The 14,370-nt window shown below is 48.3% G+C and overlaps 1 protein-coding gene across 2 annotated transcripts in view; it reads right to left on the bottom strand.

The window, feature by feature from the left end:
- Positions 1-249: 249 nt before the first annotated feature.
- The window catches only part of MAPK4 (mitogen-activated protein kinase 4), a 21,303-nt gene continuing 7,182 nt past the window's right edge, over positions 250-14,370 (bottom strand). The window contains exons 2-5 of one of the 2 annotated variants that reach the window (XM_010292085.1): positions 11,178-11,322; positions 5,162-5,323; positions 2,789-2,990; positions 250-937 (exon numbers count right to left, since the gene is read on the bottom strand). In XM_010292085.1, the coding sequence (XP_010290387.1) occupies positions 250-937; positions 2,789-2,990; positions 5,162-5,323; positions 11,178-11,322 (1,197 nt within the window). Of the gene's footprint in view, positions 938-2,770; positions 2,991-5,161; positions 5,324-11,177; positions 11,323-14,370 lie in introns of both variants that reach the window. The other variant, XM_010292084.1, reaches the window with a different exon arrangement.

Here is a 14,370-nt window from a genome sequence, read left to right on the forward strand (position 1 = left end):
TGCAAGGCAAGAGTGTTAAGGCAGTATAAGAAACTCAGTATTTCATTCACACCTCTTGATTCCCTTAAAGGTATTTCTAAGGCATCAAAAGGGGCATGTGGTTTGTGCTGGCCTTTCAGAAAAAGGCATTCGGTATAGTGTAAAAAAACAGATGCTCAATGACAGATGGAAACCACTCAGCCCCCGGCAATGGCCACACCATCAGAGAGGAACAGGGAGATACAGCGGGGTTTCCCAGGTGTGGGTTCCTCACCATCGCTCTTTCTGGTACACCTCTGTTTGTACAATCTCACCGGGATGCTCAGATATGCAGGCCCCGTTGATGTCATTGAGCTTGTTGTCTGGAAGATCCTCTGGTTTTGTGCAAAGTTTCAGTGCCCTGGAGATGAAGACATCCAAGTCAAATTCAGGGTCTGTTTCACTGTTCACCTCTGTGGGTTCTTTGCGGAGATGGTGAGGAGAAGATGGCAGGCTCCGTTCCTGAATCTCCGGAAGAGGACTGGGACACTCGAGACCCACCTGTGTGCTCTTCACCCACTGAGCAATCTCCAGAAAGAGGTTGGATGGTTCTTCTTCCAGCGATAGCTCAGCTGCAGGTGCTATGGTTGCTCTTTTCCAGTGGGATAAATCTAAAATCAGCTTGGGCTCTGAGTAATGATGGGGCTTATTGTCTCTCCACAGCAATTTGTCCAAGTAGGAAGGTGACCCCACTTTGTAATCACATGATTTCCCACAATCGGCATCAAATACTCGGTCCATGGATGAGTGGGATAGCTCCAAGAACCTCTCCGAGCTGCTTTGGGAGTATTTCCGTGGATCAACTTGTGCTTCTTCAGCGATGGATTCAGACCCTGCCCGGGGGTCCCGCTGAACCTCATCCATGTCGTGGTATTTATCGTGTCTCCATTCCAAATCAGAGGAAAGGCTTACGTGATACCTGCAAAAGACATCCTGCTGTTAGACATGCAGATGATGGCTTCGTTAGAAACAGCAGCGCTCAAACAGATATGCACGCTGCTGCTGCTGTTTTTACCTTTTTCTTGCTAATATAGTGCTTACCTATAGATCTATAAATTCCTGTTAATATTAGAGACCTTTTTCTTGTATTAAAAAGGGCAGAGGGCCGGAGTAATTTATGAGGAGTCTGAGGCTTTCCCAGGCTGCATGGACAGCACCAGTAGTGGGAAAAAAAGCCCAACAGCCAAACCAACTGGCCCCTTCATTTAGCTGATGGTCACCTTCTCTCCACTTGGGATTAAAACATGATTAACAATATTAACCACCAAATCATCCCTCAGCCCACAGACAAGCACCTGCAGTGTAAGCGCTCCTTGTTTGTTGCCATAAAAATGAAAAAGATGAGCTTAAATCCCCACTGAGATTGGACATCAGCAGTTTACTCTGACGTTGTGGACCAAGAGCATCCCTAAGGGTCACCTTGCTAAGTGATAACTTCTCAAACTAGTCGAACTCCCTTGATTGCAATTACCCAACAACACCCGTGGTTTTCAAAGTGATCTCTAATTTACTGGTTCCTAACCGAGCTGCCTTTAAAAGATGTGTTATCCCAGGTATTGGGGATCGATGTCCCGGCAATCAAATGCTCTTCAGGTGTCCCACAGCACACAGGCAAAATCACTTCCTGTTCTGAAACACCCAGCTTGTGTTGCAAAAATTTGTGGCACTATAGCAGATGTCCCCAGATGGGTGGCAGGACCAACAGTCTAGGTCCCAGCTTCTTCTGTCACATCAAGAAAGCCAAGCGATAAAAGGGTGACCAGGTGACCTCCAGCAGCTGATTTGTTGCTTTTGGGACTGTAACTCGCAGGGATGCTGGCGCGGTGGTGATACACTGAAGACGGATATCCTGAGAAAAGCTTCCAGCTTTCCTCCCTACCTAATTTACCTGGTTGTCCTCCCCAGCCTCCACCCTGATACTTGTTCACTCAGGCAAAGAGATTGATAATAGCGAAGGCAAGGGATTTCTTTAGAGTATTTTTTCAATGCTGGTGAAATACAGTGGATTAAGAAGGCGAGGAGATTTAATTGCTGTGCAGAGGAACAGCGCTGCAGACATCCTCCGCCAGCTCACCCTGCTCAGCTGGAAGGAGCTCCATAGGAAAGTGAACCTAGTTAATTCTTAGATGTTTCTTTCGTTCTTCCTACCTGCTCCGGTACTGGGACTGGCCTAGTAACTGGGGTAATCACATACGACATGAGAGACCTCAGCTCAAGGCTCTGATCTGCCCTAAACTATCTGTATGACTTTCAGCAAACCACTTAAAAGTCAGCACAATTAAGGATTTTTAAAAAGACCCCAGATCTGTGGCCTCTGGGGCTTACACACCTTGGAAAGTGATAAATACAGAGCTCCAAAACAGGCCCAGTCCCCGAAAGGTACAAGAATTACATTACTTTATAACTTGTATCATAGGGACAGAGGACAGAGGGAAGAACCATAGTGTCATTTAAACAAATGTAACTCAAATGAGGACATACAGGCTGTTAATAAAACCAAGAGCGGAAAGATACTCGGTAACTGGAAGGTGCAGATGTGCAGATGCAACATGTGCTCCCTGATGGAATCAGTGACAAACCCCTTGTTGGCTTCAGCAAGGTGCTAGCTTGGGCCAGAATTACAATATGGCACAAAGAAGGAAAAGCAGATGTTCTCCGTGGGTCTGGAGCATGTGTGACTGAACTCAAGCAAGTCAGAGACTCACCAACCAAGTTCTGCCTAAAGAATTTAAGCTAGTATCTGGTCTCTGACCCAGCTCTAGATACGTACCTGTCCCAGTTAGACATCTGGCTCTGGTTGGCTTCCATCAGTAAAATATCATCAATCTCATCCTCGATGCGGAACGGGTGCTGAGACACTGGTTCATCCTCGGGGCAGGAATAGGGACTCATGTAAGGATGCTGCAGACCCATCTCAGCCGTTAATCGATCCATAGGGTTAAATGTCAGTATTTTCTCCAGAAAATCAATAGCTGCGAAGCAGAGAGAAACAAGCTCATTAATTCCTCAAAAGCAATACCAGCTTCCTCTCCAGGATGAGCCTTGTGAATGCCCCATAACAAATCCCCTCGAAGTAAGGAAGGAATTAAAGGTCACACCCCGTGTGCATCTCAAATGGGCACTTCTGTCCTGGCTGCATCCATCTTAGCCCCACGGGAGCTGTGTGCTTGCAGTGGAGCAATCCTGCAGCCCGCAGGTGTCAGCTCATCTAGCAAGGCAGGAGAAATGACTGTGAGAGCATCACACCTCCACGGGACAGCATATACACGTTTTACCTGGTGCTGCGATCCTGGGCCAGAAGGCTAAGCTCCTACCCCAAAAAGACTTTTGGACAGTGTTGGATTTGATTCCACGCTCTCAGAACCATTCGACAGGCACATTGTGTTTCAGACAACTGATTTCACATCTTTATGTGCAACTGAAGCAGGATTAGATTTAAAGCGCATTTTTTTTTAAGTCTTCTGTGTGATCAACACTATGAAATTATCTTATCCATTAATATTTAAAGAATTCTGAGTGCTTAAAATTATTTTTAAAAGACTGTGGAGCATGAACTCTTTCTACAATGACAAAGGAGGAAATTAAGTGCAATTAAAGTGACTAGAATCAAATCTAAATGTAGAGGGTTTGTTGTGGTTTCTTTGATGATTCCTTTTACCGAGGTTATGTGAAAAAGATCCAATCCTATCATTAAAGATGTTGCTTATTCAATTGATTCTTGGTACATGGAAAAGTCCGTTAGAGTTCAGATGGTACAAATAGGAATACGCCTTTCTTCAGTTATAAATTTTACATTGTACCTTCAGAAATATCCCCACCAAAGATGTAATTGTGGGAATGGGACAGTTTCTTTAGGGGCAAAATTACTCAGCAGAAAGGGCAGGCCATACCTATTGCCTCAGTGCTTAAACATTAACCAATATCCGATTGTCTCCCACGGGATTATTTCATTGCTTGGACTAATTAAGTAGGAAGGAATCAATAGCTTCATAAGGTCACTGACTGCGGGCAAGAGGCATGGTGGAACGATATATTACAAGTTATATATTACGATGCATTACAGGTCAGAGAGGCAGGAAAATGTCGATGAATTATGTAAGGAGCGCAGGTAACCTTTCTTCCCACAGTAACGACAGGGAATAAATCCAGTCCTGCTTGCCGGAGGCTGACGCGGTCCCTGGGTAACCCGGGCCGATGGGTATCGCATTGCCAAGCCCATATAGCGGACGTCTTATAACGAAGAGTTATGCCAGCGAACATGACGGGCTTGGTCTTGACATCTTCCCAAAAGCAGGTGGCCAGGTCCAGCAGCCTGGTTTAAGCCTTGGAAGCAGCTCAGAAGAGCTGCCATGCCCTGGTCCGCACTGCTCAACTCTGGCTGCCGATCTGCAAGCTCTCACTGCCTACAAAGCTGCTCCAGGCAGAAGTTCAGGTCCAAAAGCCTGTGGTTTGCAACCCCCTCACAACAACACACTGCTGATTTTTTTTAAGCTTTAGCCAAAGGAGGGAAGAGGCTGAAGTGGTATTTGAGCATTGCAGGCTGTGACAGCCCAACACGAGTGATGTCCAAGCCTCAGAGCACTTGGACAACATTTCTGCCTGTAGCAACCACCTCATGGAGTTCAGATGTTTGTGGAGCAAAAGCATTTATTTTCTTGTACTATAAAATTGTGTTTATCCAAAAAGCAGAGCAAGAAAATTAACAGGGCTTGAAAATAACCTCTGGACTAAACCCTCACTTGCAGCTCCAGAAGAGGAAAGGGAAGGGAGGGAAGCAAGGCTGGCATGAAGGGGATGTGCCTTGGAAGTGTCTTGGAATAGTCTTGGAAGACTATTTCACTCCTATTTCTGTATGAGCTACCTGTGAGAAAGCTACTGCATCATGAGTGCTGTCCTGCAGCCCATGCCTTCCCTGGTGGGACGTCAAGCAGGACCCAGAAGGGACAGCGGTGGGGACACCTGAGCTACAGGTGGGACCATGCACTGCAAACCCCCAGATACCTGAATCCCATTCACCAGTGTTCATGCACTTGGCCTTAGAAGACAATTCCTGTGACTCCCTGGGGAAATAGATCCAAAAACACGGCAGCCGGGGGAAGTCCCAGGAGAAGGACATTGCCGAAGCCAGCAGGCACCACGCTACCTTCACTGTCTACTTCAGGGAGCAGCTTGCGCAGTGGCTTCCTCACTTCCCAGGTGCTGTTGATGAACGTGGGCATCACTTTGAGCAGCTCCTCTTTGTCTTCCTCGTGGATAACTGGGATCGTCTCCAGAATAAGCTGCATCTGTTCTAGCTCGTGACCCCCTAAATGGGTAAAAAACAGGCAGTGAGTTGAGACCCACAAGTTAAATCGGGAGGTAGTTGGTATTATTGGCCACCCTCCTGCATGACCACCCCTCTGAATAGAGTCACGTCACCGCAGCGCCGCATCTCCCGTCAGCCCCTCCACGCTGATGCATCCCCGCATTAGCCGCCACTCTTTGCTCCATGGAAAATATGGTGGGACTCCCAGCCAGGCCACTTCTTTTTCAGGCTGAAAGAGTTAACCTAGACAATCTGATCTCCTACAGTAATCCCCCTGAGACTGTCTGTGCAGCTTTTTGACTAACCTAGACATCTTCTTAAAATGGCTACACAGCAGAAAATGTACCAACTGAAATCACAGGCATAGGAGCTATTATCCATCGGTGGGTCCATCCTGCACAATGGAAGGAGACAAATATTGGCTCTAACGACCTCAAAACTGACGACCCTCTTTAAGCAATACCACGGCTGGGTTTGTTCACAGCCCCAGATGAAGCATCCCAGCTCACACGGCTGCAGCCGGGCAGGGCAGCGCCCAACGCCATCTCCACCACGTGTCCCTGCCACATGCTGTGCTATGCTGAGAAGCAAAGTGCCTCTGTGCAGCAGTGACAAAAAGTGCTGCCACAACCCCAATGATAACAAAAAGATCATGAACCCAGCTCCAGGGGTGCCAAAGCTTCATCTTTAAATGAATGCAAGTGCCCAACCTCTGCGCTCTCCCAATGGGAAAGGGGTTTTCTGACCAGGTCCCACCTGGCTGTTGGGCACGACGTCAAGGCTCTGATGGTGACAATTCCCACAACTGCTACGAGCAATCATATATATTTTTAATCCTTTTCCTTCAGGACATATTTATCCATGTATCCCTAAGTCCCAGCTCAGGCCTGGCTACCAGTCAAGGAGAGGAGAGAAGCAGCAGCACCAGCTGAGCGGAGCCAACCGCCTCGTTAATGAACCTTAATCCCATTCTTTAGCGCACTATTAGACACGACCAAGAGCTCCACAGCTGATTTCCAGCTTCCTACGTGTGCAGAGAAGCAGCCTGGCAGAAATATTGAGTTGCACTATTGATTTTCTGTCTGCCAGAAACACCGGTTATAAATATTCTGTCATTAGAGGCAGGACTATCCATTAAGACAGCAAGCTGGCTGGGGCAGACAAACCAACGGGGATTTTTGGGCTACCAAGCCCCTTGCTGTCCCACTGATGGATTTCAGGCTGCTTCACTGGCAAGCAGCACCCGGCTGATCCGTAGCAAGAGGAGTGAGCAAGCCTCATTTATGGCACAGCACTTCTGAGTCTGCAGGGAGGGTGGAGAGGTCAATTCGTAGGGGATGGTGGAGACCATTACTGGCATCACGCCCTCAGGCAACCCCATCCCTTCGGAGGTCCCTGGCACATCGCAGGGGCTGTCCTTCCCAGCCCAGAGCTCCCCGTGCGTCTGCAGGAGGTTTCCAGACTCGCATCCAGGGAGCTAACCCTAAACACACCCCTTGGGCAAGGGAAGGTCCAAATGTCAAGGTTGAGAAAGGGTCTCCATCCGTCATGGCCTCATCACTCCAACAAGTTTTGGTAGAATGCAGTCGTGGCCACTTTCATGGCGAATGGCAGAGCTCTGAGCCAGGACATGGCAACGAACTTAAGACAGCCCCAAACCAACACTGACATTAGCACAGCTGGTCACCATCACAGCACCCGTCTGCTCAGAACAAAGCCTCAGAAGAAGACAGAGCAATAGGAGAAGCAGAAAAGACAGTGGGACACCCTCCTAATATCAATCCTGGGCAAATGAATTGACCTTCCTACAGAAAAACCAATTTTATGACATTTAGAGGTTCACAGAATGGCTCCAGGAGAAACTAAAGATGACCATCAGGAAACAAACACCTTGTTAGTCAGGCTAATTCCCAAATTGTGATCAAAATTACAGGGTATTAAAAGTCACAAAGGCGTTGTGGCTCTTCCCAGTGCAGCTCCAGCTACTGCTCACTGAAGGTACCTGGCAGCAAAAGGGCACCGTGTTTAGTCACACAAAGAAGCTGCTAATGCAATGCTGGAAGCATTGAATTATGGCTCTCAGGAACCCAATTCTCCACCACTATCCTCTATTTATGTAATTTCTAGGGACCTTCTGGAAGCATTAATTCCTGAAAAGAAAACCACGAACTACAGACAGAATAAACACAACATGCTGTCGTTACCCAAGGAGAGAACAAGGAGCTCTGCATCATGTCTGGGAAAAGAGAACCCTTCCCTGGGCTTGCAGCCAAGTCCCAGCTGAACACCCAAGCCCTGCTAGCAAATCCTCTGGGAAGAAGCACCGATCCCATGGGAAGAGCCACCACGCCACCTCCTAGCTCTTGGTCACGGGCACGGCCCCGCTGGCGATCCCCACGGAGATCCACGAGGACAGGCAGCTTTTCTTTTTCTCCTATTTTCTCTTGCTTCCACTGGCGATGCTTTCGGAGACGCTTTGGCAGTAGAGGGTGGAAAAGTCACTGGAGGGAGCTGTAGTCGCTCAGTTACGGATGCTCTTCCCTGTCTTCCACACTGCTCGTGGTGGGGAGCTCTCTAAAGGTCTGTGAGCCAGATTTTAGCTGTTGGAGACATGCTACGCCCCTGTGAGCTTTGGGTTAGCCAAACTTCTTGTGCCCTCCTGGGGCTCCGCCAAATCCAAAGCTGCTCCTGCCACCGCACTGCCCAGAGATGGGGCTGCAGGGAGGACGAGGGTCCCTCTCTGCTGGGTGTTCATTAACTTGCATAGGAGAACGAAAGCAGTGAGTGACATCTATTCCTAATAACCGAGCACCTTAATTTAACTGCATTGCTTAAGCACCCCAGATAGACAACTGAGTTAATTATATTGACTTATGCTAAGCACCCAATTTAAATTGTGCCGCTGATGCATACTCAAAAAACAATTTATCCAGCGTAAGGCAATTACTGGAGATTTGCAACTTTCTGGGAACTATGTCGCTGTTATTTGCCACAGGGTGTTTGCTGGTGACCCAGCACTCTCCGAAAGTCTCGTCCTGCAGCAATGGGGGCTGCAGCTGGCTGAGGACAAACTCCTTCTCCCAAGCAAAGAGAAGAAAAGCAAAAGCAAAGATGAACCCATGCTGTCCTGCAAGTGTTTGCCAGTTTTAGCTATTCTGAGTGGAGTTTTATTCTCCTCCTCTTTGGCCACCAGCAGATGAAAGACAGTACATGGCATGGGACACCATGAGCACCCTGCCCCACTGCCAAGCTCCCACCCCGGCTCTTCTTTACTTACTGGTATAGAAGGAGGCCAGGAAAACGGGGCACAGGGCCAAGACCTTCCCGTAACAAGTCTACAAACTATTTTTAAAGCAACCCAAAAGGAATATGTATTTTGAGCTCCGGTTTCGATCCCCACCCATTAACTAAGTGTCCTACCTTCAACTGGGGGCTTATTAAAGGGATTGCACGGGTCTGAAAGCAGAGGAGCAGGGATGCTCACAGCACGTGTCCAGCTGAGCCCAGTCTGTGATGTGCCAAATCCCATCTCCTGATCTCTAATCTGCTGTGGACTCTCAGGAACCAACCTGAGAAGTAGGTTCCTGTATAGCTGCTCTGGGGCACCTCGCCCGGCCAGCCTGGACAGGATTGATCTCACCTGTAGCCACGTGCAACACCAGCATGGGCACTTCAGCTTGTTCTCCAGATGCTCTTTATGAGCAGTAGTGGAAAAATAAATATTTCTAAGGCACAATCTCAGCTGAAGGCAGACACCTAAGAGAGGCCAGACGAATCACATCCTGGAGCTGTCTTTGCTTCTGCCTTGACCATGGAGGGAGCTTTAGGGAGCAGGTTGGACACCTAGGCAGTAGATGGCTGGTGTCAGCCAATGTAGCTTCTATTCCTGGGGTCCTCAAACAGCACAAAAACCAAGCTGGGGCTGAGAGAGGGGTCAAGCAGAGTTTGGAAAACCAGGATAAAGATGAGTGCTTGGGTGCTCTGATGGGGATGGCCAGAGAAGGACCTGGACAAAGCCAGTCCTGTTTTGCTGTTTGACATGAGGAGCAAATATAGGAAAAAAGAGATTGACTTAAGAGTCCAAAAGGATTTTCCTGGGGCTCCAGCTACACCCACTTTAATAACAGGCATCGCGCTGCTCTGGTCTGGTGCAACTCCGAGGACCAGGACCCTGCAACCTGTGCTGGGATTTGCTTCTGCTGCTCTGGTTTACCTGGGACTAGTTTGGGTCCAGCGCCCTGGAGTGGCAAAGCCTTAGCCTTATCGTCCAGTTTGCTTCTACCCAGAAAGCTCAAAGACTCTTGCGCGGTGCAAACCACGGCTCGGCAAGGGGAGGCGGCTGGCAGAGCTGTCTCGGGAGCTCACTCATGTGCAGCGTTTCCCAGCGATACCAGAAATGCCCTGTGCCCACAGGGACAAGCAGCATGTGGAGACGTCCTTGCTCTTGGGATATATCCCAAGGAGGCAGCAGGAACAGCCAGGTCTGATGCATAATTTTTGGAGCTGAAGTCCCTGGATTTGAAAATTTTGGGGAGGGAAGACCGAGAATCAGAGGAAGGCAGAAGAGAGAAGTAATTTCAATGATCTCTTCGAAATGCTACAGACTGCTTAATTTACAGCTTCCACAAAGGAGATATGGAAGTTGCAAGCAGGAGTGGGGAGGGAGCGACCGAGCAGCTGCAATCAAGCACTGGCTGTGGAGCTCTGCAGTGCACTGAAAGAAGTGTGAAGAAAATGTCCTTCTCCATTATTAATGGGTCTAATTATTTATTTACACAACTCTGCAAACAGCTGCTCACAAAATGTGTTAAACCTTGTCATTCAAAACACTAATGGGCGAGGGTAGAGACAATCAGGGAGGAGCATCGCTGGCAGACCTCGGGCTCCTTTGATAGCCAGAGAGCAGCTGCTTCATTCTTGCATGAACGGCTCCACTTCCCAGCTTGGGAAGCACAGCTTTGCACCAGACAGTAGCATTTTTGGAATTGTATTAAATAAAAATTTGCTTCTCAAGAACATCAGAGTCAAGCTTCAAATGCTGCACTGATAATTATGTGCTCCTTGCTGGTGCTTTTTTTGTCGTCTTTTCGTTGCACTGCACCTTTACAACTCCAATACCTGCTTATAGGAAAATCCTGAAAATGGCTGAAAATGGGTAGTGGCACTCAAGTGTTTTCCCTCAAAGAAAAGAAATACCTTGAAGACACCAATCACAATTCAAATCCACAGCACAGAGTACAAACCTTTTGGGACAAGGCCACATTATCTTCTGTCCTTATACTCCACCCCATGATATTTTTTTAGCATCTTCCCTCACAACAAGAAGCTCTTATTTTCTGTTGGAAACCCAGAAATAGAAAAAGGTTTTGTTGTTTCATCAGAATTGTTCTTTGTTTGGGGTTTTGCTTTTGGCAGCAGACCATCCCTGCCCAGCAAGTCTTGGCACAGAGGCACCGTTGATCCCGGCCAGCCTTGGGCACCCCACTGGCCGGTGGCTTCCCACTGGGTGCCATCCCACCCGTAGCACCCCACGTCCATCCCAGACAAGCGCAATAAGGCAGAGTGAAAATCAAGATGGTAACTCTTCTCCGGCCCCAAAGGCCTGCCTGTACCAGGGAAGTTTGCACCAAACAAGGGACCCTCTAATAGCAGAGGTTGTACAAGTGAAGTTTGCTCTGGAGACAGCTCTCACATCTCATAACCAAGTGCAGGATCCCTGCAGCGATGCTACAAGTGTTGCCTTGGCTGGCAAGGAGAGGGGAATTCCCTCTGCCACACCAAAAAGCCTTCAAACTGGGTTGCGAGGAAGGAGGGAAGAAGAAAAAAAATTAATCAACAGGAGCCAGAAACCTACCAGCGAAGAGCATCCTTCCTGTCAGCATCTCGGCCAGGATGCAGCCGGCTGCCCACATATCGATGGCTTTGGTGTAGTTGTTTGGTGAGAGGAGGAGGCGGGGGGAGCGATACCACTTTGTTACTAAGCCTTCGGAAAGGTAACCCTGAAAAAGCAGAGACAGAAACGTCAGTAACCTTGCAAGGGAGCTTCTCCGCTCCTCCCCGGTCAGCCCTCGCTGCCCACCGTGGCCCCACCATCGGATCCTGCAGAGGAACCTGCCCACCACGCTTGTGCTGCACCTACAGCAGGCTGTGGTTCTCTATCTCGCAGGAAGCAAAGAGGTGAGACATACAACGCTGGAAACAGAAATGCTTTGGTGCTTCAGGAGGCAAAGCACTTGCTGCTCCCAAAAAACTTTTTTGCTGTTTGTTACCATGGTATTGCAGCATCTTCTGCAAAGGACAGATGGCTTTTAGTAGCACAGATTTGCAGATCGAACCTGCAAAAGTTATTTCAGGTCACTATCAGAAGACTTAGATGTATTACATAAATCCCAGTTTGACCATCTGAGACTTTTTGGAAGTTAAGCACATTATTTAAGTACTTTGCTGGGTCCTAGCTATAACCCACGGGAGCGTGAAGGAAGCCTTTCCCAGCTCAGTACCCGCAAGCACAGTGCTTGGATTTCCAAATGTTATCAGTTTGAAATCATTTGCTGATTCCATCTCTAGTTAATCTTATATCTATAGTCCCTCCATAGGTACCTAAACCGCTGGCTATGTAAACAGCGAGCTATGTACCGCTGAGTTCCCATGGATCCAACTCCCAGCACTGATGCTGAAAAGGGCAGGAGCTCCCAGGGGAGCCCACGAAAGAGCAGCCGCCTGTGGGTCAGCACAACCCCACAGCGAGCACCGGAGGACACACGAGCCCAGAGCAGACGTGGCACAGGGAGCGCACAGGGCTCCCGAGCCAGCAGCACCCAGAGGATGCGCTCAGCAGGATCCGGCCCTGCACAGAAGCCGGGTGAGTTCACCGCGCCTGCATCCTCGGGATGCTGCTGCAGTGAACCCCGCTTCCATCTGGGGCACGTGCTGGGAACTGCGGATGAGCCCACGCAGCATCTCACAGGGGTGAGACGTGAGATCTCGTAATAAAGAGGAGAACAAGGGGACAGGCAGGAAAACAGATTTATGGAGGAGAATCACTACAGCCTGGAAGGAAAGTCTCCTGGACCGGCAGATGTTTTGAAGCATTGCCGAGCAGATAACACAGCCCCGCAAGGGCTCCTAGCCAAGAACTGTTGAAAATAAGATGCCACGGGGTAAGTGGGAAAGGCCTTTCAGGGATGAGCTAGCTCATGAAGAGGGATAGGAAACCCTGCCCATTCTGCACTGAGCCTGAGTCCTGCATAATAAATCGCCTCCCTCTCTTGTCACCCAGCCGCTGGGGCCCCAGCGTGGGGCAGGTCCTCGTCCTCCGTCCTACCTTGCTTACAGTGAGGATGGTCAGTTTGGATGCTTGTCCTGGTTTTAAAGGAGATGCCCTCAGCAGCACCTCATGGGACAAAGACGGAGCGCCGTCGTCGCTTTGGACCACAGCCCTTCCCGTTCCCGAACTCACCCGGGAGATTTAACACAAGTGCCAAGCGCTCAGCAGCTCCCGCTGAAATCAAGGGGACGCGTTCAATCCTGCAAATAACGCTGGCATCCTAAGGGATGTCCCAGCACCCCCGGCTTTGTCCGCCGGCCAAGCTCCGGATGCACGGGTGCCACACTAGGGTTGGACACGAATGGTTATTTCACCAGAATAATGTTGGAATATTCCTAAGTGGTATTTTCTACATTAAATATAATGCATTAAGAGAACGAGGTAGATTGAAACACCGTACAAAAGACAAAATAAAATTAAATTATGAAGTTGAATTGCATTTAAAGGCCATGAAGCATATACAAAAGACAAAATAAAATTAAATGATAAAGTTGAATTGCATTTAAAGGCCATGAAGCATTTGGAGAGTATCAAAATGCAATGACAGCATGAATACAGTTCATGTAAAAACTCAGTTAAAACTCCATCCTAACGGACATAATTTCATAAACTGTTTTCAGTTGCAATACAACTGCGGATGCAGTTATGCTATATAACATCTCCTAGGATGTTATAGGATACATCTCTCAGCCTAGACGCAAGAGTAACGCATCACCACAAACCCTACTAGGTTTATAACACTCCTCTTCCCCCAATATGGGTTTTTGTTCCAATTGCCAAACATGCAAGTCATCAAGCTTTTAATGATAAAGGGTTTACTTTTCAAAGAACATTTTAATTTTGGTCTTCTTAAGATAAGTTGTAATGGAGACTGATTAGCTGAGAAGTTTCATTTAATGTTGCTGTATTTTTGCTAATGCTGCTGAATCAGAACGGGCACAAAAGCCCCCAGGCGTTATCCGATCAGATTGCCGCTTTTCAACTGCTGAAATTATTCCCAACAACGGAGACATTGGTATTTATTGGAAAGATCCTAAGAAAATAAACTCTGGTGATAGTGATCCAGGGCAATTCCTGGCCAGAGCAATTTCCTCCCTTTCCCAGCAAAGGAATGCCACTTTCCTTACAGGTTTAACGCTCGGTTCATGTTTCTCCCCTCTGACAGCAAGACGGATTTGAGTTCTCAGGGGGGTGTGCACCACGCAAAATGTATGAGCAATATATTGCAAATATCTATATGTTGCCACAAGCCAAGCCTTTTTTCTCTAGGCATCTTTTACCTATCAGAGAAAACTCCCTCCAAAATCTCAACAAACATTTTGGATACATCTCCAACCCCTCCCCTGCTGTGTGAAGTTACTGGTGGTAATTAATTAGCAGTGCTTCTCATTGCGCTTCCCTCTTCAGTTACCCATCACCGTGTATTTGACCATTGTCTCCCTGCTTTTATCTGCTGCGTAACCCAGACCATTGGATCATCCACTGCCAAGCCCAGGAAGGACCACGGAGAGGAGCAACCTACAGCTTCTCTCCATCCCACTGACTCTTGGATCATACAGCTGAACCTCCCCTTGCTTCCCATGGCATTCCACTGCTGGGCTCTAGGTGATCCTTCCTCTTCCTCATGGGGTGTTTGTGTGTGTGTAAATATTGGGAAGGAATGGTGGGAGGTTTGAAAAATCAAGATTCTTCCCACCTGGCCTGTGGTCCTTCCGCAGGA

This window comes from Phaethon lepturus, unplaced genomic scaffold (assembly GCF_000687285.1).
Source record: "Phaethon lepturus isolate BGI_N335 unplaced genomic scaffold, ASM68728v1 scaffold258, whole genome shotgun sequence".
NCBI lineage: Eukaryota > Metazoa > Chordata > Aves > Phaethontiformes > Phaethontidae > Phaethon > Phaethon lepturus.